The following is a 23,576-nucleotide window of genomic DNA, read 5'->3' as shown; positions in this document are numbered from 1 at the left end:
TCAGGCAGAGAGAGACACAGCCTAGCCTGTTCACGCCCACTGCTCCCTTCCTGCCTGAAAAACGGAGACGGGCATGGCTCTGGCCTCTGAGTGACGCATATTTTCAGGGATGTGCTGATGGAGGGACAGTGCCCTCCTGGCGAGGGTCCTCAGAACACAAGTGGTGACTAGTCTCCCCAGCAGGAGCTAAGCAGGCTAGGGGAGAGGTGAGGACGTATGGCTCGATTCCACCTCCGGCCTCTGCAGGGCCCTCCCTGACCACGCCTGTCTGCAGAGAGTCCCAAATCGGGGTGTCTGGTCCCCTGCATGCCCAGGCTGGTGTGTCCACACATTTGCACAGGGCCACCCTGCCCCAGAACCTCAGTCTCTAAACACCCAGGCAGAGCCCACCATCCTCTCCCGAAGCCCATCTCTGCCTCTGGCAGCTGCCTCCTTGAACTACTACGCCACCATCGCCCTGGACCCTGGTCTTGAAGTCCTGGCGTTGACTTCAGCTTCTCCCTTTCCAGCACTTTCCTCACCTAATCCAGCCCTGTCTGCCCCTGCCTGCCTTTCCCTGCTTTTGTCTCCTTTTGTGCCCTATCCTCAACAAAAACTTTCAGGAAACCCTCTCTGGCCTTGCTGACTCGGGACTGCAGACTTTTCTCACTGCCCTCAACATATTTTCCTAAATGCATCTCGGTGGCAGTCTACCCCTCTCCTCCACTGGCGCCGTCTCGGGGTCTGCGGCAAAGATTGAACTCCTAGGCACATGGAGGGCAGGCAGGTGACACAGAAGAGGGAGGCCTGCTGAGAGGCACTCGATAAAGGGCCACAGTAGGGAGTGGTGAGGACCAGAGCAGATGGGAGAATGCTTGTCCCGCCCGGGGGCGGCCACCACCCAGCCACAGCTGGGTGAAGCACAACAGAGCCACGGCCCCAAATTGCCAGACCTTTTGGACTTTCACAAAAACCAGCTTTGTTTATGAAATCTCTTAATTTCTAAAAGTTGGTAACGAATTCACATGTGAAACACCAAATACTTTCCCTATTCCTGCATTTCAGACCTTCCTCCGTCTGGATCCCAGCACCGTCTCCCACGGCCGCTATCCTCCGTGCTTACGGCCAAAGCTGTAGCACGCCCCAGACTCTAGGCTATTTGCCATTCCCAGGGCACGCCTGGCCTGTCACACCGACCCTGTTCCTGTGTTGCCCTGTGCTTCCTTCTCGATGTCGCTCCAAATCCTACCCTATCCACCTACGAAGGGTCCCCTTGCTGCCATCCCTCAGCTCCAAGTCCGACTACTCTGTCCCCCTGCACGTTGTCCCACTGTCATGGTACAAGCCACATGCTGACCTGTGTCACTAGCTGCGTGTACCCTCATCGTCTTTGCATGACCGGAGGTTCTTGGATGCAGACACTCTCTTCTTCCTAGAACCTGCACGTAGCAGGCGCTCCAGAGTTTCAGGACTTGCGCTAATTAGAACTGAAGAAAGTGGACTGACAGCACAACACAAAGCGGGTTGGGGAACCTGGGGGTTCTGTGTCCCAAGCCTGTTGCACTCCCAGGCCTGGCCCTTGGATAGCTTCCTGGGCTGCACACCCACCCTTCTGGGGCTCTGGCCCTCAGCCCCCGCCCGGCACGTCATGCATGGAGCGCAGCACCTGAGGAAGTTCTGAGTCACCATCTGAGCTTCGGCCTAATGCACTTCGCAGGCCTCGTCGTTAGGAACCCGGCCCACTTCTTGCTTTGCAGCCCCCTCCCCCCGGCCCCTCCGGTTTATGGGGAAAAACATCTGGATGGAAATGGGCCTTGCCAAAGTGCGTGCAGCTCCGCCCCACCCCTCCCTCTGCACCTGAAGTCCTGGTCCCCTTCCGGCCATTGACGACTGTTTGCTGTGGAAACGGCTGGCTTCGTGGCCCAGGAGGGAGCAGGTGCCGAGGAACTGGGAGAGCACAGGAGTTCACAGAGTCCCTGGGCCTGTTTCTCATTCTGACCCCGAGGATTGTGGAATGTGGGCTGGAGCAGCCCCGGCAGGACATGGAGCACAGTCAAACGCAGGCTGCTTTTCCGGGAGGTGTGAGCTGGTGTGAAATGGCCTCCAGATGTGGGGCCGAGAGCTCCCCGAGAGTCCGAGGCTGAGCTCTCAGGGGTCTCCCCGTGGGAAGCAGAGAGGCTGTCAGGAAGAGGTGGCTTTCTCTGCTTCTTTGCGCTCAGATTTGGCTGCGGTCGCTGCCGCTGTGAGCAGCCGCCGGCCCTGGGCCCTGCACATTCATGCGGGCCTTGGCCGTTCAGACGTGAGCACCTGCGACGCAGACACCGCGCCCAGTCAGCTCCCCTGCGGGGCCCCTTCCACCCCCGCGCTTGGTTCACACTTAGTGAGAAGGGCTGTTGTGAGGTCCAAGTGATAGGCTTGGCCCATGGGCACTGAGGGGCGCTATTCATGATTGGTGGTTGTAGTCAGAGGCCAAGGGGTTACCCAGAAGGGAGAGACGACCTGCTAAGGGACAGGACCCACTAGCAAATACTCTTATTCCGAGCCTGTTCAGATCTCTCGCTCAACAAGCCCCTCCTGCAGCCAGAGCCTGGTGCGAAGCTCTGCAGGAGACAAGGTGCAAGCCAGGAGTCCTCTCAGAAGGTGCTGCCACCCCTTAGGGGAGATAAAACATACCAATTGCTTCATGCTACCGGCCGTAAGGAAAGAGCTCAGAAGGGGAGGGAGGGCACCTGGGAGGACAGCAGATGAGTCCGAGCCTCGTGTGCAGGTTGGGGAGGGGTGTCTTCAGCAAGAAGAGGGCAGAATGGCAGGGGGTGTGGATGGGGAAGAGGGCAGGGGCAGAGTTTGAGTGCAGGAGAAGGCCCGAGAAGGCCGCCTCTCCAGGCACACCTGGCTGATGGCGTTGCGTCTCTGGGGGTTGGTGGGAGTCCAGCTTCGTGTGATTCTCTAAACAGTCACAGACAGGAGCTGGTGGTCAATAAAGGAGTTGGCTGATGAGAGTGAGGTCTCCTCCTTTTGGGTCCAGAGGCTATTTCATTGCTGATGTGGAATCACCACCCAGACAGGGGCTAATGCAATGCTCAGACCCCATCAGCAGTATCTTCTTGGGGTCCTACACCAGCCCCTTGGGAACCAGGCTGCTGACCCTAAGGTCAAGGCTAGGCCCTGCAGCTTCCTCCTTTGGGAAATGGTCAACTGCCAGGCTCCTCCTTCATGACTTTGGCCTTAACCTTGCCAGTTCCTTCTGCTCCAAGAGGAAGGTTTTCCCTCCAAGCAGATAATGGTCTGGTCTCCACAGAGCCTCTGTAACCTCAGTCACCCATTCCTGTATGGGAGCTGAGCCTCTGCCTGGATCATTTTAACGTCCCTCCCTCTGTTCAGGGTCAGGGCTCTTGCTCCACAATAAAAACTTGCCCCGATCCTCCTTGAGGGCTAGCAATTACCGCCTTGAACAGGACGAGGCGCAGGTCTTCCCCTTCCCCCCCAGACCCTTGTGAGGATTTCCTGTCTTCTCTGGAAAATATCCCATCTCCACCAGTTAGAGGACTGACTCTTGTTGGGGCATCAGAGCGTTTAGTTATTGCTTCAAAGATTCCTTACCAAGAGTTCCCATAAGGCCTAGGAGGTTTATGCGGATTCAGCTCTCCTCCCATTGCTCACCCCTCACCTTGTGCCAGAGTTCTTGGGCAGGTTGGCAGATCAGGCGCGACTTTGACCCCGGGCCACACATCTAATGAGGAACAGCTTCATGATTCAGGCAGCGTCCGTGTTTTTTACTTAACAAGCCTCCCAGCTCTGCTAATAAAAGCTCTAACCAAAGAGAAGCCGTATGTGTCCTGGGCTCACTCACCCAGCACAACAGCTGTCTGGCCAGAGGAGGCCTGTATTCTACACAGATCTCTTATTTCAAGCTAAGAACATTCTAGACCTTGCTTAACTGATTGGGTGATCAACTGCAAACTTTGGCACCACTCCTCAATTGGAATGATTAACCCCATGGAACATTCACATCAGAGGGAGACCACATGCTTTTCAGAACGACCCCCGTACCCTCTGAGAAGTGAGTGACACTGGGACCTCTTCCCCAGGTAGAGTTGTGTGTGACTGAGATTCGGGGCTGGCTGGCCCGCTGCCATGATCATTGTGTGAGCTCAAGGGGCCGTGGACGTCATCCGCCGGCCCTCCCCACCTTCCTGCCAGTCATATTCTTTGCCAGATGCTCCTTTTTGGGTCTGGGGCTGCACCATGGAACCCAGGCCACAAATAAAACCGCAAGCCTGGGCTGGACCTTTCCCTGGAATGATACCAAGGGATGGTTGTCAAACAACTTGAGGACCTCTAGTGAAAGGAGCCATTTCTCATTCCTTTCGCTTTCCGGGGACACCCAGAGCTGGAGCCTGGCTGCCCACGTGGCACCACATCAGGGAAGGGGGTCTTCTATTTTCTCTCCTTTCCAGGTTCTGCTGGTGAACAGTTTATGCCCACCTGATCCAACCATACCTGTTGTGATTTTTTTCCAGTTTAACCATCATCCCCCCGTCCTTTTTCTTCTCATCACTCAGGCCCTAACTTCTCTAGTTTACAAGGTACCAGTGGGAAACTCTCTATGTGTGTGAATATATGCTCTCAGCATCCCTAGTGGCCTTGGGAAATCTCCCTTCATCCTGCCTCCACAATTCTGTCTGCAGGATGTTTAGGGTGGGAACAGGCCATGTCCCAGAAGGGGTGTGACAAGAGGCGGGGTCACATTTCCAAGGGGCAGGATGCCTGGCACACAGTAGGACCTCAATAAAAGTTGTTGCTGTGTGCCCTCTCTCCACCCCTTCTACTCCGTCTCCTCCTGGAAAGCACCCCCTTGCCTCTCAGGACACAGCTGGAACCTATGTCCATGTCCCGTTTTGCCTCCAGAGCCACAGCAGGCAAGAGCAGCATCCGGCCCTCTGTGACCCGCCGGCGTGTGCCCACCCTCTCTGACAATCGTCACCGCTGGATTGATTGACAGCGGGTGGCTGAGCTCTGAAAACGATCCCAAACATTTCCACCTCTTCCTGTACATACTTTCCTGAGCCCCACTGAGAATTAGCACCTCCATCCTCTCTCCCTGAGTTTTTGCTGGGCCTGTGGCTGCTTTGGGGAAACGCCACGCGCCAGGACAGGCATATTCTGCTTCTTCCCTCTTAGGACACGGCTCTTGGGGCTGGAGCACTCCTTGGAGTCCCCCCAAGGGCTGCAGCTCCAGCCAATGTCGCAGGGAGCAGAAGAACCACAGTGCTGAGCCCAGGCAACCAACACAGTCATGAGAGAGATTACAATCGTTATTTTCAGCCAGGTAGGGGAGGGAATTCTGGCAAGTGTAGCTCCCAGCTTAACCAAATTGACTCAGCACCATCCAGCACTTTAGCAAACTGCTTTCCTCTGAGCCTTGGTTCCTTGTTAGTAAAATAGGGAAAATAATCCTTACCAAACTCAGATTGTTGAGAGATTCAATGAGAAATGCATGCATAGTTTATCATATTCTAAATTCTTAAGGCACGTTAGTCATGCTGCTTGTTAGAGAAGTCCGTTCATGCTTGTTGGATGAATGAACTGAAACTCTTTGGAGGGGCAGAAAGGGGGCAGGAAATAAGGCATGCCCCGGGACTTCAGGGCCAAGCTGGAACAATGTGGGCCTCTTGTGGGAAGCTTGAAGCCAGAATAAATCTAGAAAATGTCGGCTGGACATCATCTGGGCCATCTGGCATTAAGAATCAGAGACTAGGATTGGGAATTCAGTCCCACTTCACATGAATCCATCAGTTCACTCTCCAAGTCCAGATGAAGTCTGCCCAGGAGGCCAGGATGTCGGAGAGTTAGACACCCTGAGTTCTGGTTCCAGCTCTGCCACTATTTACTCTATAAACTTAAGTGAGCCCTTTATCTGCCGTGGGTCTCTGTCTTCCCATCTGTGCATGAGGCAGCCGGACCAGATGATCAGAGGGCCTTCCTATGCTTTCCTTCCACAGGGACCACTTGAAGGAGGTGACACACAGTTTGGGAAACTGTAGGCCACTCTAGAAGGGCCATTATTGCACCTCAAATTGAGACCACTGTGCATGTGCAATTCAAACTAACCTTCACAATGCATCCATTCCACATCTTAAGTGCAGGAGTAAATCTGAAATGCAAGATGGTAGATCCAGAGCCCATGTTAGCTCCCAAGGGCTGGGGAAGGGGGAAGTGATGTATTCCCATCAGCTACTGTGTAGCATGTGTTTGACATCCATCATTTTATCACCCTTACGATGGCCTTGAATTGGGTATTATCATCCGTAATTTCCAGCTGGGGAAACTGAGGCTCAGGAAGGTTTAGCAGCCCTGAGCCCTGCCAGGGCACAAGCAGTGAGACTGTGGTAACACTGAGTTTGAACCCAGATTGGCCTGTGCCCAGAGCCTGTGCTCCCTCCACAGCACCAGGGTGCCCTCAGGAAAGCCCAAAGTTCCACCCCTAGACTGGAATGATCTTGAGTCTCTGCTGAAGATGGATAACTCCAGCGTGAGCTTTACCGACCAGCCAGGGAAGAGAGCTGTTGGTCACTGGAGGTCACTGCGGTGAATGTCAAGGGTGCAGATAAGGACAGAGACCAGAGCCAGGCTTAGCTCATCATACCGTGCTAGCTAATTAGTGAACACCGGCATTAGGGCTCCAAGGGAAGCAGAGGGCTCTTCACTTTCTATCTTTAGTGGCTTGAGGGAGGAAACGGGGAAGGAAGCCAGCATTGGAGCTGGCTCTGTGGTTCCCCATGCCTCCCTGAAAGCTTTGCCCTATCATGGGAAGTTTTGCAAATGCGGACAATTCTTTCCCCTTTAATTCTCCAAGACTTCCTAGAATTTTAGAGATACTCGCCATATTGTGTGTCCCCACAGTGGTTGGGGGTGGGTGGAGACCCACTGTGGGTATGAGGTCAGGGTCTGGGGTCTGAGAATGCATGCCTTTACCTGGGTCTGCAGAGAGCTGATATTTGACACAGAGCAGAATGTTGGGTGGAAGGCTGGGAGGTGGGTGAAGTCACCAGGGCACAGAGCAGTCTCGGGGAGCGGGTGTGGCAGAGGACGGGCGAGTGTGCCATGCGGGTGCTCCCTTTCCCTGGGCAGACAGATGCCTTCGTCCAGGGGTCTGCCCTGAATTGATAAGCTGATCTCTCTGATTCTGCTTTTTTTTTTTTTTATGATAACATCACGATTTATTGAGCATCTCCTCGTGCTGGCCGTTCACTCTCTGCTTTACAGGATCATTGCTGTCACACCAGACGGTTTAGTGTCTTTCACCCAACCATGTTCTCATGGGGCCCTTCTGAGTCGGAAGAGGAAGTTTTGTTCACGGCCTTCAATTTCTCCTACACTGAGAGGGGAAAGGATGGAGCGAGCTGGGGGACAAACATTGGCCTTTTGTGTTTACCCACCAGGTGTGTTTGTGTATGTGACATTCATCACAGTGGCAGTGGGTATTTTTTACATTCCACATTTGATGTCTTCCCTCTCGGACCCTAATTATGCCTTTATAGCTCCAGAATTACATGCTTTTATGTTCCAGTTCCACTCTAAACCCCAAAGCACATCCTTCACACAGCACTAGAGGGATTGCGTCATTCACTGCGGAAATCAGATCATGTGACAACTTTCCACTACACATACCGTCTACAATGTGCATCTTACGCTGTGGCCCTTAAGACCTTGCTTCCCCTCCCCTACTACCACTGCACCTCAGTTTCTTTGCTGCAGGACTGCTGCCCCTGATCGCCCCCGTGCACACCCCAGCCCAGGGTAGGCCCAATCCACGCCGCTTGACTGAGCAGGTGGGCAAGCAGGCCTGAGCTGCTAATTGGATCATGTCTCCCCCTTGATCTTGTCTTTTTCCCCTACCTTTATTCAGATATTATGAACATAGAACATATGTAAGTTTAAGGTGTGCAGCAGGAGATTAAATACACGTGTCCCCTGCAAAATGATGACCACAATAATGCTAGTTAACACCTCTGTCCCTTCACATAACTACGACTGGGTGTGTGGTGGTAACTTTTAAAATCTACTCTCTTAACTTTCAAATATGTGATACAGTTGTTAATCACAGTCCCCATGCTGTGCGTTAGACTCCCAGATCTTATTTATCTTACAAGTGGGAGTTTGTACCAACATCTCTCTATTTCCACCCAGCCCCTGGCAACCACCATTCTAGTCTCTCTTTCTATGAGTTCAGCTGTGTTAGATTCCACATGTAAGTGAGAACATACAGTATTTGTCTTTCTCTGTCTGACTTATTGCACTTAGAATGATGCCCTCTGTTGATCCACGTTGTTGCAAATGGCAGGATTTCCTTCTTTTTCATGGCTGAGTAATGTTCTATTCTATTTGTACATCACATTTTCTTTATCCATTCATCCATTGATGGACACTCAGGTTGTTTCTATGTCTTGACTATCATTAAATAATGCTGTGGTGAACACAGGAGTGCAGATATTTCTCTAAGATGGTGTTTTCATTCCCTTTCAGATAAATACCCCAGAATGGAATTGCTGGATCATATGGTAGTTATATTTTTAATTTTTTGAGGAACCTCCCTACTGTTTTCCATAGTGGCTGCACCAGCTTACATTCCCACCAACAGTGCACAAGGGTTCCCTTTTCTGCACGTCCTCACCCATGCTTATCTCTTATCATCTTGATGATAGCCATTCTAACAGGTGTGAGGTGCTATCTTACTGTGGCTTTGATTTGCGTTTCCCCTGATGATCAGTGACATTGAGCATCTTCTCTTGTGCCTGTTGGCCATTTGTATGTCATCTTTGGAAAAATGTCTATTTAAGTCCTTTGCCCACTTTTTAATCAGTTTTTTTTTTTTTTTGCTATTGAGTTATATGAGTTCCTTATATTTTTTAGATATTAACTCCTTATCAGGTAGATGGTTTCCAACTATTTTCTCCCACTCTGTAGGCTGCCTTTTTATTTTGCTGATTGTTTCTTTTGTTGTGCAGAAGCCCCTCAATCTTTTCCAATTCCCTCCTTCTGAGCAAAGGGACTTGACTTTGGAGTAACCCAATTTTCCACTTTTCTCTGATTGGCTTTGACCAAATTCCCACTTGCTCCTCCCAGCATCTAGAAGAAGTTCTTAAAGTTGCTGGTTCAGCCCAACTGAACCAGTGATTAGTGGAGCCCTAGAAGGGACAGTGACCTGGCCAATGTTGGGGAGGGAAAGAGTAGGGCCTAGCACTAGCTGCCTGCTGGGCTGCAGGGCCTGGGCTGCAAAATCAGGAAGAAAACACCAAAACTCAGAGCAGTCATGCAGGGCCCCCAGATGGAGTCAGTGGCCCCATCCTTCTTCTGGACTCCTGCCAGGCTGAGACCCAAGGTGGGATGCAGTCCAGCCTTTGCATGCCCTGGTCACTCCGTAACTGTCTCTTGACCAAACCTGAATGCCGGCTGCCTGCAGGGGCCTCTGAGAGCATCTTGAGTCAGCCCCAGGATGGCCTGACTGTTCTCGGAGTATGAGGGAAGCAGGGAGGAAGCTGAGGAGAACAGTGGAAAGGGCAGGTCATCTCAGGTCGCTGTGAGCTGGGAGGGAAGGATGTTGCCAGAGAGAATGTTTCACAGTCAATGGAAGAGAGGGTGTTGGAGTGCAGGGGGGAGGAAAGGAGGCCCAGTCATGGGACAGACACTTACAGCCCACCAGGAGGGGCTGAAAGCAGTGGCCTTGGGGCCAAACATGCCAAGTTTTCCAGTCTCAGTTCTGCCGCTGCCAACTAGTAACTCTAAGACTTTGGCCAAGTCAGTTAACCCTGTTAAACCTCAGTTTCCTCATCTGTAAAGTGGGGAGAGCAACAGGACCTGTCCTCAGTCGACTCCTATTTGGTGGCCCCCAATGCAGCACGCCCTGCCCTGGTGAAGTCCCTTCCATACTGACCCTGTGGGTGGCTCTTACGGGCTTAGGCCAAAGGGACATTAGCAAGGCTGAAGCAAGCGGAGGTCTGGCGAGCACTGCACGCACGTTGGAGCGTCTCTTCTTAGCGGCCCCCCACCACCCTGTGCTGAGACGCCTGGCACCCGTGCGGAGGGGCCATGTGGCTGAGGCCGTCGTGGACCTTCCAGTGGTTCCAGGGCCCCGCTCAACGCCGCATGAGGAGAAGGGCCTTGGCCGCCCACAGAAGCACACGAGAGATTGCATGGTCGTTATTGTCTGTCTCTAAGACTTGGGGGGTTTTTAACACGGCAGTGGAAAACCCACACATGGTCCTGTGGAGTCAGAGGGTTTGAAAGGATCATTCACGGGAGACGCACAGCTCCGTACAAGTAGTGGTGACGTGTGCTGGGGCCATCTGTAGTCTGCAAGCCCTGGAATGTGACCCCCTAGCACTCTCCACACACAGATACTAATAAGTACCAGGCAGTTTGCAAAGCACTTTCTCCTGCTTTATCTGTGGTAGGACAACATGAAGCCCTAAAGCCTTAAAGGATTCAGGGCCGTGCCCCAGATAATTCCGCTCCTACACGGCTGAGCTGGACTCAAGCTCCCATGTCCATATGACAAGCATCGTGCCACGTAACACCAAACACTTGCCCACACAGCAACAGCTGGTCTTCGGAAGAAGTGCAACAGCATGGAGACTTCGCGGTCCTGTAGAAAAAGCTGACTTGGGATCCCTTCCTTACTGTGTGATCATAAGCTGAATATGTGAAGCAAGTCTTAGGCTCCAAAGAGGAGGTACTGCCTGGGGCCGGCTTTCTTCCAGCACTGAATGCCGTGAAATTCAAATCAAAGCATGTGTGGAAAGGGGGATGAGTTTTCAGGAGTTTTCTGCAAAATTCTCGGACAGGGTCTGCCCCTTCCCATCCTCACAGCAGGCATGCGTCCCGCACCGGATAATTAGGGGCATGCCCCGCCCTCTGATCACATCATGTCCGCGAACTTCCTTTTCCCTGTGGTGACTGGGGAAGGGGTGCCGTTGGCCCCCTCACTGACCAGCCTGGGTTCTGACCCGGGGCCTATGCGAGAGGAGGGGTGGCAGAAGCTGCCCTTCGTCCTGCCCGGCAACACCCCCCATTTGGACATTAGCAGGCCCCGCTTACAGTTCCTACCCTTTGACCTTCTTTTCATCCAGCCAAGAAAGATGACGCCCGGGCCCGGCCTCTCCCGTCCTTGATATTTGCCTTCCCAGTCTCAGTAGGAAGATTGTGGGGACATTTCCCAAAAAGCGAATGGGGAGCACGTGGCTTCATTGAATGACGGTCTCTGCAGCAGAAAAACTGACAACATCTCAGGCCGCAGGATGTCTGAGTAAAGCCAGGAAGGGAATGAGCAAGCCATGTGGTTTTCTGGGGAACAGCCTCTCGGCAGAAGGAGCCGCGGGGCAAAGAGCCCGACAAGTGCGCTTCATCCAGCCCTCCAGGTCTTCCGTCTCACACAGCCAGAGTGCAGTCACCAAACCCGTTCACGGACATTGAGACAATAGTGTTAACTAATTTGTAGGGCGTATTCAATGCCAGTCCGGGATCCCCCCACATCTCCTTAATCTCATTCCCCAGTCGGTAACTGGCCCTCAGTCTTTGTCTCTCATGACCTTGATCCTAACATACTGGCTAGTTAACTTGCAAAGTGGCTCTCAGTTTGGGATTGTCCTAATGATTAGATTAAGGTTATGCCTTTTTGCCAAAAAGGCTGCTGTGACTTCCCAGGGGTGCTTCGTGTCTGTGTGCCTCAGGCCTAGTGATGGTCTAGTTGGCTTGGTTAAGGTGAAGTTTGCCAGACTTTTCCACTATAAAGTTACTGCATGTGCCCTTTGTATTTAATCTCTATCTCATGGAGAGATCCTGGGAGGCTCTGTGAATACCCTCTTTCTTATCGCGTACTTTTAGGCACTACATTTAGGGGCCATCAGTGATTCTCACCTGCAACAGTTACTGCCATGATGTCTGCCAAAGGGCGATTTGCTCTTTCCACCATTTCTTCTACATTTATTAATTGAGATGCTACTGTAAAGAAGAGTGATCCCCTCTCCCTTATTTCTGCATTCAATTATTTACACCAGTATGAGCCCATGGCTATTTATTTTGTCCTGTGGGTGTGGTCCATTTCTGTCAGTGTTTGGTTGTTTCAGCTTTGATGTTCGGTGCTCTGTTAGGTTGGCCCCAGTGTCCTTTCACCTGCCATATGGGAGCTACTTGCAGACGCTGACCCCAGGCTCCTCGGGTGGAAATCCTGGTGTGATTATTTTGGACTGGGGCCTGGTTTTTGGGCATTCCTGCAGTCCTCCAGGTGGTTCTGTGGTGTAGCCTGGGTTGAGATCCATCCAGGTAGCTCAAAGCCATCAACTGACAAATAAGGAAGCTAATGCTCAGAGAGGGGAAGGGACTTGCTTGGAGTTACAGCCATAGTCATGGGGCTGGGACCACAGCCCTGTCTCCTGATTTCCAGGCTTGGGTTTCCCTGGTCCCCATCTGTCATAGTCCTGCTGCCAAATGGTATGCCAGAGAATATGGGGGTTCCAGACAGTGGATCTTACATCTGGGAACCCCTGGCAGTCCTTTCAGAGGGTCCTTCCAGTCAAAACTCTGTCACTCCCTATATCCCCTGCCCTCTAAGCGAGTGCTGTCTGAAGACCACATTAAAGATGCTATCTGCCTTTTTAATTCTCTTTCTCTCACAAGTGAATGCAATTTTCCAGAGGCTACGTGATGGGAGATTTTCAACAGATTGACCACAGATGCAGCATGTGAATTTAGCTATATTCTTAATGCCAGACCTTAAAGCAACTGGCAAAATAAAACAATGCCGTGCTTCTCACTAGTTTTTTTTTTCTTAGAAATTATAGTAATTTGTCATAAGAAATACATTATATATGTTAATACGCAATAGGTTTATTATTTTAAAGGCTTGACAAATGAACATTTTAAATATTTGTCACAGTGAATATTGCTAAATAGAACTCCTACAAAGTACTTCGGTCTTTGCAATAGTAAAATGTTAAAGAGTGCAAAGAAGTCTCAGAACCAAAAATTTTTTTCTAGAATATCCTAGAAATGGTTTTCTGCTCTTCTAGAATATTCTGACCAAATGGGCTATAACAACTTAAAAAAAAAGAAAGACCTACCCTCTACCACCTTCAAATTCTCTGAGCACTGTTGGGGTCTTGGAAAGTTTCCCCCACTCTGTGCCTCACCACAGTATCGGGGAGGCAGGCTCCTAACCTCTGACTTCCACAGAAATAAACATGGAAGAACTTCCTATGGTACACACAGGCAAGAAGCAGTGTGCCTCACACATCATGGAAACAGTGGAGATTTCAATTTCATGAGTTTAACATAAACATGTGTGTGTGTGTGGCCTCATCTTCTTTGATTAAAAAAAGTCACATAACTATATACATTGTTCTCCATCTTTCTTTTTTCACTTAATATTTTGGAGAAAAGTCCCAGATCAGTGTATGTAGGTGTTCGTCATGCCTCTCTGGCTGCACAGAACTCAGTCACGTAATTAGACCATAGAGTATTCAGTCATCCCCCACCATGGACATTGAGGTTAATGCCAGTGTTTTATTCTGACCAACAGAGCTACAATGAAGAGTTTTGTGCATGTCTCTTACAATTTTTTGGCCAGTGTATTTTTGGGGATAGATCTCTCAAAGTGGGGTTGCTGCTTAAGGGTAAATGCATGATAATCATGTTCACGATTGGCAAATTCTCCTCCATAGCTGTAGTTGGGGGAAGGTGAGATTAGATGGGCAAGACTTCTTAAGGGTGCATATTTTGAGCCAAGTTTCTACTTTTAAGTATTCAGATGCTTATATATTTTGGTAAATCATATCATCAATCAAAAGTGATTTGATTCTTGTCAAAAAAACTAATTATTTCCCAGAGGTAGATGGGTTTGCATTTCAAATATTTGTTTTTGTTATACTAAATTTGTAAATTTCTGCCCCCAGCTTGAGTTTAGTACAAGATCCTTTCTGAATGACTTCCATGGAATGATCGTTTAGAATTTATTGTGCAAAAGAAATTGGTAAGATGCTGGGGTGAACACTGTTTGGGATAAGAAAAATATGAGACATTCTTATCTTGACTTTCCAGAAACTTATAAGTCAGCTGAGGTGATAAGACCAAAAAATAACTATAACATAAGATAATACGTAGTACAGTCGAGCGAGAGTTGCAGAGAAATATCACCACAACAGGAGAACATTTCAAGCTAGATTGATCAGGAAAAGGTTCAGAGAAAAAGTGGGATTTGCCTGGATTTGGGTTGTGAAGGAGGCACCTTTCTGAGTGAAGGTGGGAAAGGGCAGGGGGCACGTGAAGTCTGGGCAACCAGTTGCGTTGGTGTGAAAACGTCCACACCTGGGGACAGTCCTGCGCGTGAGGTTAGGCTGGGTTGGAAGGAACCGGGATCGGTGGTATGGGCTGCCCGACACCAGCAGGAAGCCACTGAGCATGCTGAGAAGGGGGGTTCTGTGATTAAACTGGGGTTGTGGGGAGATCACCTGGGTCCAGTGGACAGAGATTGGCGTCAGCCTCCTGGTGCAGGGAGAGGTGGTAGGCAGTGCCCAGACTTGCGAGATCTGATGCCACAGGAAGGAAGGGCTGCCCCTGCGGAGGAAGGTACAGGTTGGGGTGACGACCTGACTGTTAAGGGCGGGCCAGGGAGGGATGAGTGACTCGGCCTGCAGTGCTGGGAGTAAAGGAGCTGCATCATCCTTTTCATGTCATCCATATGGAGAGACATCAGAGCTGCGGGATTTAGACTTCAACAGATTTCTCATGGGAAGAAAAATGCTGTCCATACTGTCTCACTTAAATCTGGGTGATCTGGGTGGAGGAGGTCATGACTCAAGAATTCAGATGGACCAGTCATTGATGAGATTGTCCGTGCATGACTCTGAAGAACACTTGGGCTCCCAAATATCCTGATGTAGATGGAGGGGGCTGCCGAGCCCCTTTGTGTCCCTCACTGGTAAGGGTCAGGGACCCTCTCTGGAAACCATGCTGATTTGCTCCAGACTCCACATAGCCGAGGTGGACATCTGGCCAATCAGCATCATTTTATCCTATTTTCAATAGCAGTCTTCTTAAAGGTCATTCCTCCCCCACACGTGGTCCCTGTGGTCAGGGGGGTGGCGAGTAACCCAGGCATGTAACCCACTTAGTATTTCTGGGCAAGTAAGTGTTCAGGAATGAGCTCAGCAACCCAGTTTAGGATTTGCGTCCAGCCATGGAGGAAGCAGCCTCTCTGGCTCTTTCTTACTGGATTTGAACCTGAGAGGATGCAGGGCTGAGGTGACTGCAGGCAGGTCAACACAGTCAGGAGAGCACAGGTGTCCTTTAGGAATTTACCTTAAGAACAAGTTTTGGCCTGAGGCGTGCATCTGTATGAGTGTAGGTGAGATTCTGTGCACATCCCAGGGCTCACTAGCTGGCATTTGAAGTACTCTCATCAGAAGCCCACCCTTCACAGGGAGTTGGTGAAGCCCTTTGTATAATTTATCAGTGAAGTGAGTGATGTGGAAGCAAGTGGGTAGCTACAACAACTATGTGCTTCTCTCTCCCCTTTGCTTGAACAGAATATAGAAATCCTGCCAGCCCGATGGCCCCGTCCTTGAAAGCTGCCCCTCTGGTCCTGTGTGCCCCTTTCCCAGTGAGTGACACTGGGGGCTCCCCTCAGAGTGAGTCTTCCAAGCAAATGCTCGTTGGAGAGCCTGAAGGCAGAGTGGGCCAATGCGGAGCTTAGGTTCTGCGGGGGAGGAAAATCATTTTCCTTCTGCCCTTCTGAGTTCTTGGCTGAGATCCCTGTAATATCGGACAGATGAACAAGAGGACAATCAGAAACGTATTAACATGTACACCTCATGTACACATGGAGATACCCAGGGTAAAATGAGTAAGTCCCTGCGGTGGCTTAGAACTCAGGCTTGAATACCATCCCACTGGAAAAAGGGGAGGGGAGAGCAGACCTCTCGGGGGAGAGTGAATGAGTTTTATGAAAGATGAAGGGGCCCTTGGAATAGATGGGGGTATGACATTTTGTGACTGTGTATCTGGTGGGCGGTCAACTTTTAGTCTTCTCTCCTGTGACAAGAGTTGATCCTCTCTGCCTGACGAAACTCCTAGGGAGGGGATTTAGGGCAATTCAGTTCTTTCTGGAGGATCTGTCTTTAGGCAGAAAAGGGGGAGTTCAGAGACAGCCCCTCCCTGCATTCCCTGTTTCTCAAGTGCCTACAGCTCAAAATAGTGTATCAGTGTGGCATACTGGGGGTGACATGTCCTAAGCTCTCAGTCATATTTTGGGGTGGCATATTTTGCTACCCTTCAGGTCCATGATTTTTGTGTCTGTTTGCAAAGTACATTTTCATGCATTTGTCAGACCTTAGTCTCATAGTTCTAGCTCTGACAGTGGGGGTGGGGTGCACGGAGTCCCATTTACCTCTTACAGCTGGTGATGCTGGTGTTTCCCAGAAGACCCCCCACCTTGTGGAACAAGCACATTGTCCTGAGGCTGAACTGAGAGATGGAGAAAAATCAAGTTCTGAAGACAGTCAGTGAGCCCTGAATTCAGCTGCGGCCCCTGGACTTTTTCAGTGATGAAAACAGCACACTCCCTTTTTGTTGTGGCATTTTTTTTTAAAAACATCTGTGACAGAATCCTAACTGGTCAGCTCTTCCTCAGTACGACACGTCATAAGGATATAACAGTGTGGGCAAAGTGGCGCCCAGCCACTCCTGGGAAAACAGAAGCAACACACGTGTAAACTGTTTAATTCTCTCCACTTTATTCTGGGATCGGTACTACAGAGACGCGACTCGCAAACATACCAGTGGACACCGAAAACTAAGGCCGTTCCGTGAGTTATTTTTAAAACTTAGTGTTTTGTACATAATGATCTTTTAAAAAATGAATTACCCAAACCAAGACTCTCTTCTGAAATAAGAATTTAAGGTCGGCACAAGACAACTTTAGGGCCGTATCTAATCTGAAGCTCGCCAGCTGACAAGACCGTTTTCGTTTCCTACAGCATGAGGAACAGCTCTGAGGCAACCGCCGCGGCAGCAGCAGGCTCCCTTCCCCATGTCATCACAACGTAGGGTTTACCACAGTGACCAGTGCTTTATGAGCTGTTTGTCTCCTAGCGAATAGCAAAAAGAGACTTTTACCTAAGAGACGCATTGCACAATTCTTGGAACGAGAAAAAGAAAAGAACCCGTAACTAAGGCACTGAAAGCACATCATTTATATAAAGAAATGTAAACAACTTGATACCAAGAGTCTCCCTCCACCAGTCTCTGTTATAAAAGTGCACGAGGGCATCGTGGTCGGGCCAGAGCTTGAAGTCCGGGTGAGACGGGGCCACCTCCCTCCTGGGGAATTCGGTCTCGGCCACCACGGCCGACGTCTGCTGTGGGCTGCGGGGTAACCAACCCGCAGGGACACGAGTGGGAGCCGGGATCTCACCCTCACCTGTGCTCTAGCAGCACCGCAAACAAGGAAGGGTTTTATCAGGAGTTTTCAACTAAGGGTCCTAACTTTCATTTTTTCAGTCTCTTACCATGTGCTTCTGCTGAATTTTACAAGTACCTGGGCTTGTTCCATCACAGATGCAGCTGGAAAGACTTGTGACCTAATCGGCACCCTTCCCTGGAGGTTGCTATTTCAAGTATAATGGTTCATGTCCCATGTAAACCACACTGGTTTTATTTAAAATGTGTCCGAACCGTAAGATGTAACAATCGGACAGACAGCCCTGCTAACATGTCAAAGTCCACTGAGTTTGCTTTCAATGCACTGAAAGGGCGTTAAGTAGGAGGTGAGTGTTGATGCAGCCAGACAAGCAGTGTTTGCGAGTCCAGCGTGACTCGGGAGTCAAGTGGGAAGGTGGGGAGCAGACCACTCCCGGGGCCAATCGCAATACTGAAGCTGCGTTAACCTCTGCTTGACACTTTCTTATCAATTTCTAGATTCCAAGTCATGAACTGTATATGTCTTTAATTTTTTTGACTAAGCGAAGGAAAAGTTGTGTAGGAGACACAAATAATTACAATTTTAAAAGAAGCCTTACTGCAAACAAACCCAAATCCCACCCGCCAGCAAGTTTTTTCTTTTTGAAGTTAGTATTTCTGATTCTTAGAGCAAATACAGTGTCTATATTTGCCAGTTTCAGTGCTTACGAATTCTGGGTAGGTAAAAGGAGTTTGCATTTAATCTTAAACATGTTTTTCACGATCAAAAGAAAACATGTTTTAAAAAGGAAAAAAAAGAGTTCCCCTTTTACAGGTTTCAGAGGGTTAAAGAGGACACGCCATTAAAGGCAATTAGACCTTGAAGGAGGAGCCACAAGAAGTTGGGAGGAAGGGCGGCTACACTACGAACACCTGCGGGGCAGAAAACACAGCGCTTCCCTCTCACCCAGGACAAACACAATCCTGACTGTTAACTAGTTCTTGTTTCCAAATATAACCAAAAGAAGTCTGAGAGAAGCCTAAACTGTAAACTTCTTTTATTAAGGGGAAAAAAAGGTTAAAAAGAAACCACCTTAAAAACAGCTAGGTTTGGAGCAGATGTGCGTAATTACTAATTAGTAGATCCTGGCAGGATTAAAAACAGCCGTGAGGGAGGAGTTAAATACAGGGTGGTGGGTTTCAGGAGAGGCACTAGTTAGTATTCTTCCCGGAACAGGGGTATGTCCACAGAGCAGGGCCGCCCGGCTCCCTGAGAACCTGCTCTGGTGTCCTGCTCCCAGCGTGCCTGCCTCTCCCAGCAATGCCCGCGCCAGCTGTTGGCTGGAAGTCGCCTTCCATCAAAGACGAGATGTAGTCAAGGAGAAGGCACTCACGCCAAAAGAGGACACAAAGCAATAAATGGCTTTTGAGGCTGGTGCAAGGCCGAAGTAAGGTGTTTTTTTTTTTTTTTTGCTTAACAGCTAAAAACTTTTAACTGCCCCCTATTTTCTGCTGCTCTGACCGGCACCCCCAGTACGACAAAAAAGCCTCCAGTGGGGTGAAGAAGTGACCACACGTTTCTTTCACCTGAAAAGGAGACTAGTGCTATTGGTTTGTTGGATTTTCCATTGACTCCAAATGACAAGAATATTTAGGCGCACAATTGGTCAAAAGTGGGCTTAACTTTTACTCCCGAAGGAGGAAACCTGGGACTAAAAGAGAGACAGAGAGAGGGCAAGCAAGCCCTCACTGTCACTATAAAAGGATTCATTTTTGTGTGACCATTTTGGTTCTCAGAAAGATGTGTCAAGGCTACAGGGGTTGAATAATTTAGGCTAAACCGTGACTGTCCTGTCGGCAAGCAATCTTGTTGTTTTAAAGGCAGATGTTAAGACACCCATGTGCATGTAGAAGATATAGTAACCTTCCTTTTTTGTGGCAGGTTTTAAAGAAATATTTCAACCAAGACACAACTTCAAAAGAGTTTGTGACGGCAACAACGTTTTTCTACACTTTCATTTAAAAAGGTAAGTGACTTGATTTATACCCTTTTTAATGCAAAAAGGCTACACCTGCTGACAAGCTATAAAGAAACCAGCACTCAGCAGGTGAGGTTACGCGGAAGTGAGGAACTAAACGGTAGGAATTTCTAGCTTTAAAAATTCAGACTAAGGTTTCTAAGTGGTTGCTCCCTGAGACACGTCCAGGTCTTATTTTCAACGTGAGAAAAGGGCACTGGTGGTCTTCGGACGTCTGGTCATTGCAAGGCTAATGCCAAGATTTTATGAATGATGAAGGGCTTCCTACCAAGATGTCCGCTCAGGTTAAGAAGAAGGGGTTTCGTTTTCTGGCCTGATGGAGGGATGCGAGGGGTTGATCGGCAAAGAAGGTTGTGCGGGGCCCATGGCGAGGGAGGGAGCCAGGGGTAGGGGCCCTCGCCTCCGCAGTCAGTGCCAGTGCTGGATCTGGGCCGGCACATAAGAGCCCCAGCTCTGCCTCCTGAATGTGGGATTTGTGTGGAAGAAGGAGTTGGGTCTTTAAGAAAATCTCGGATGTATCTCGTCTGCTAACAGCCTGGTGATTGTTTAATAACATTCTGGCCCGAGTTATTTCACGGTGATCCCTTCCTGCTACAGTGTTGAAATTACATTCAGAGATTAAAAAGAAAAATTGTGTGTGTAGCAATATTTTTCCACAAAACTAAATGCAAAATATCTTTAACAAACAATGATGGTAGTAAGAAATATTTGACATAGTCATGCAAAAATGCATCTCAGTTTACAAAGGCTTACTAGAACATTTTGAAAATATCCCCAGGTTTTTACACTCTGAGCTTGACAATCTTACGCATTTTTCTTTGCATTTGAATGTGACTGTTTGTGTAAAAAACGGTAACATGCAAGTTCCATGATTTCCAGTCCACCAAATAGTCTCTCCTGCAGCACGAAGATGACAATGATGATTATAAAATACCACTGGACAAGACTGTACGAGTAGATGAGCAGGCACATTGCAGGGCTGAACAGGGTCCAGTACACTAGAGACAGCAGTTTGACCACGAGGACCCTGAGCTCAGACTTGCAAGGCGGGATTACAGTCTGTCCAGTAAAGTAAAAATTCCTCTCCCCCTGGTAGAAGGAGCGCAGCCTCTCTTCCTTCTCCTCCCACCGCCTGTGGCACCAGAGCTCCAGGTCCTCCTTGGATGTGGGGAGGGTGTCTATGGGGTAGCGGTGGACGTGGAAGTGGATCTCCTTGGGGAAGTCCCCGTGGAGGAGGTGGCTCTCTGTCTGAGGAATGTTGTGGGGGTAGGCCACCGTGATGTCGTGGACAGCATCGAGGTTCTTACCTAGGTTTTGGAAAAGATAAAAATACAGACTGAGTAATGATCATCTGCGCAGCAATGCTGATTCACACTGCAAGGCAGGAAAAAATCAGGACACAGTGAACCAAGATGAACAACAAGGGCTATAAATACTCGTGTTCCTGGGCGCCTGGGTCAATATTTACCAGTCATTTTTAGTTTTTTATCTGCTTGCTAATTACCACAAAGACCTTTGGAAAGGAATTATCTTCATTCATAGAGTAATCTGCCATTCTAGAACTAAATGAATAAGCACATTAAGTCAGATTTGAGACAGGAATTCGAGCACAGACGAGCTCTTTTACACTAACAGGACTCACTGCTTTGAGACCTCCAACTAATAAATATACCCTTCTTGCCAAATAAAAACTTTCTCACCTTTAACCCAATATTACCATGAACGCTACTGGAAAGAAAAACTTAGAATTAGACCTGATAAAGTGGTCAGACACATATAAGAACTTCCATGTGATTATTTTTAGAAACATCAATTTGAAGCCTGAGGAAGACGCTGACCCGTTATACTATCATCCTTACAGATCTCATGGTTAATTACTTTGGGGTTAAGTGTTTTCAGCAAAGTCCTATTCCGGATGCTGGAGATAGAGAAGTGAATAAAACATGGCCCCTAACCTCTCTCAGGAGTTCACAGGAGAATCAGGCAGACAGGCACCTAACCTTCACATGGAGGAAGGGAGGTGAAGGAAGGGGGAGGGAGCCGGCGGCGGGGGGAGCAGAGGGAGAGCGAAGCCACCAGGAGAGCATGGAGGGCTGAGGGCGCAAGTAGGCTGGAGGCCTTGGGTAAAGGGTAAAGGCCCTCATGGTCAAACTCCAGAACCTGAACTCTGTGGGCGGTACAGAAGCACCTTAAATGGCGGAGAACCACTTAAGGATTTTAAGCAAAAGGGACCAGAGTATGTTTCATTTTAGCAAGAACTACTGTGGGGGCAGTAACAAGAATAGTTTGGAGAGGACCTGGGGCAAGAGAGGCCAGAAGAGTAACTTGACGGTTATTACAAGGCAAGAAAGGAAATAAAGAGGAGGTAGGGACTAAAGGAAGTCGTGACATGTCCAAAAAGATGACAAGGAAGAAATGACGTGGTAGAGCGGTCAACTGGAGAGGGTGGAATGAGCCCAGGTTAGTTTCTGGCTCATGGCTCTTGAATGCATGGCAGGGTCTTTGAGGTTAGAAAAGTATGTGGAGGTGTGATCTTCAAGGAATCATAAGGATCACCTATCAAACTGTTACGAGGCCCAGAGAGGTTGAGTTTTTTGCCCAAGGGCACACAGCATATTGGTGCATAGTCTCTGAATGCTTGCTTCCGCATCACTTTATCTTTGGCGAAAGACTTTGATGTGAACTTTGACGCATTACAGAACTGAATGATGTAGGCAAAATGGATCTGTGGGGACGGATATCGGAACAGCTGTTGCCTGTGGGGGTGGGAACTGGTTGGAAGGCTACCTTTCCCATGAGGAAATTTTCTGGGTGGCAGGAACGTTCTCTATCTTCATGAGGGTGTGGATTACGTCTAATTGTACACTTAAGACCTATGCATCTCCAAATTTCACCTCGATATTAATAACACGTATGAAGCAACGTCCCACCTTACCTCACCTTGTTTACTCTTCCTGTTAGGTTGTACTCATTTTTAAAAAAAGACAGTTTAAGTCTTCTGTTTTTATTGTCGATCTCCTGTATTCTGTGATTTCCTTTAGGGTAAAGACCACGTTTCAATTTGGTTTCAAAATTGTCTTATAAAGTACTCAGCCCTTAAAAAGAGCTATGTTATAAAAAATGAGAATACTCGTATCAGCAAGGTTTACATTTAAAACTGGAGGGACAGTCCTTTAGGGATGCTGTAAACTCTGGACATGAGAGTGGAGGGGCCATGACAGGCTGGCTCACAAGCACTTGTATCTGAAGGCCCAGAAGAGAGATGAGGCTGGGTCTGTGCGGCTGCAGAGGAGAGAACTGGGTCCAGTGGTTATAAGCCACAGGGAAAAAGCCTTTAATAGCTGTCAAGAGGTAACCTAGTCACCCTTTGAGAAAAGGCTGGTTGACCACTGCCTGGTATGCTGTGGTGGGAATGTGCACACTGGAAGGCGGGCTGTCTGAGCAAGTATCAGACACTGGAACACTCAGCATGACACACCCATCAACTAAGACGGTAATATAACATGTCTTACTTGTTAACTCACTTGCATTAAAACTCAGCAACCTTTTGTCAGTTTAGCATTCATCATGACTAGCCTGCTCCATTAGAGATCAAACTTTTCCTTGACGAGCTAGTTTGGCATTTTAGTGCACCCTCCACTGCAGACCTCAGAACCTGTTCACGAATGCTCACAGACTGCAGCCATAATCCTTGTTCAGTTGTTCACCTCACACCCTCCCGTTCGCCACTTTCTCTCTTAACGAAGGAAATGAGATGTCTTCACCTCTTGTCACTCGTGCCATTTAATCGCTGACTCAGAACCAAGTTCACATTTCATTTGCTTTTAAACCTCCTCTGCAGTCAACATTTCTGCTTCCACCTTCTGCCTACACCCATCTCCTCAGTCAGAGTTACTGGCCTCATCGGCCTCACGGGAGCAGTTGGAGACAGGCTCCTTCCCCACGCAACGCCACCATCTTTCTTCCTGTCTGTCCAATCCCTCTGTTCCTCTTTCTGCAGCTTATCTTGAAGAGCTGCTCAGCTAGCCCAGCCTTCCTCCTGCAGGAGGTTCTTAATGCTCATCCAGCAAACACAGCAGTGGATTGTTACAAATCAGCAGCAAAATC

At 49.1% G+C, this 23,576-nt stretch overlaps 1 protein-coding gene and 1 long non-coding RNA gene across 6 annotated transcripts in view; one reads left to right on the top strand and one right to left on the bottom strand.

The window, feature by feature from the left end:
• Positions 1-16,744: 16,744 nt before the first annotated feature.
• The window catches only part of LCLAT1 (lysocardiolipin acyltransferase 1), a 162,812-nt gene continuing 155,980 nt past the window's right edge, over positions 16,745-23,576 (bottom strand). For 2 of the 5 annotated variants that reach the window (XM_032497294.1, XM_014557944.2), the window contains one exon: positions 16,745-20,776. In XM_032497294.1, coding sequence (XP_032353185.1) covers positions 20,274-20,776 — 503 coding nt within the window. In that variant the 3' untranslated portion in view covers positions 16,745-20,273. The remainder of the gene's footprint in view (positions 20,777-23,576) is intronic. The other 3 variants (XM_006183163.3, XM_014557946.2, XM_032497295.1) reach the window with 3 other exon arrangements.
• Positions 19,373-23,576, top strand: part of LOC116668927 — a 121,776-nt gene continuing 117,572 nt past the window's right edge. The window contains exon 1 of the long non-coding RNA XR_004326219.1: positions 19,373-19,457. This is a non-coding gene — a long non-coding RNA (uncharacterized LOC116668927). The remainder of the gene's footprint in view (positions 19,458-23,576) is intronic.

This window comes from Camelus ferus, chromosome 15 (assembly GCF_009834535.1).
Source record: "Camelus ferus isolate YT-003-E chromosome 15, BCGSAC_Cfer_1.0, whole genome shotgun sequence".
NCBI lineage: Eukaryota > Metazoa > Chordata > Mammalia > Artiodactyla > Camelidae > Camelus > Camelus ferus.
The sequence above is the reverse complement of the archived record's forward strand: the minus strand, read 5'-3'. Positions and strand labels throughout refer to the sequence as shown.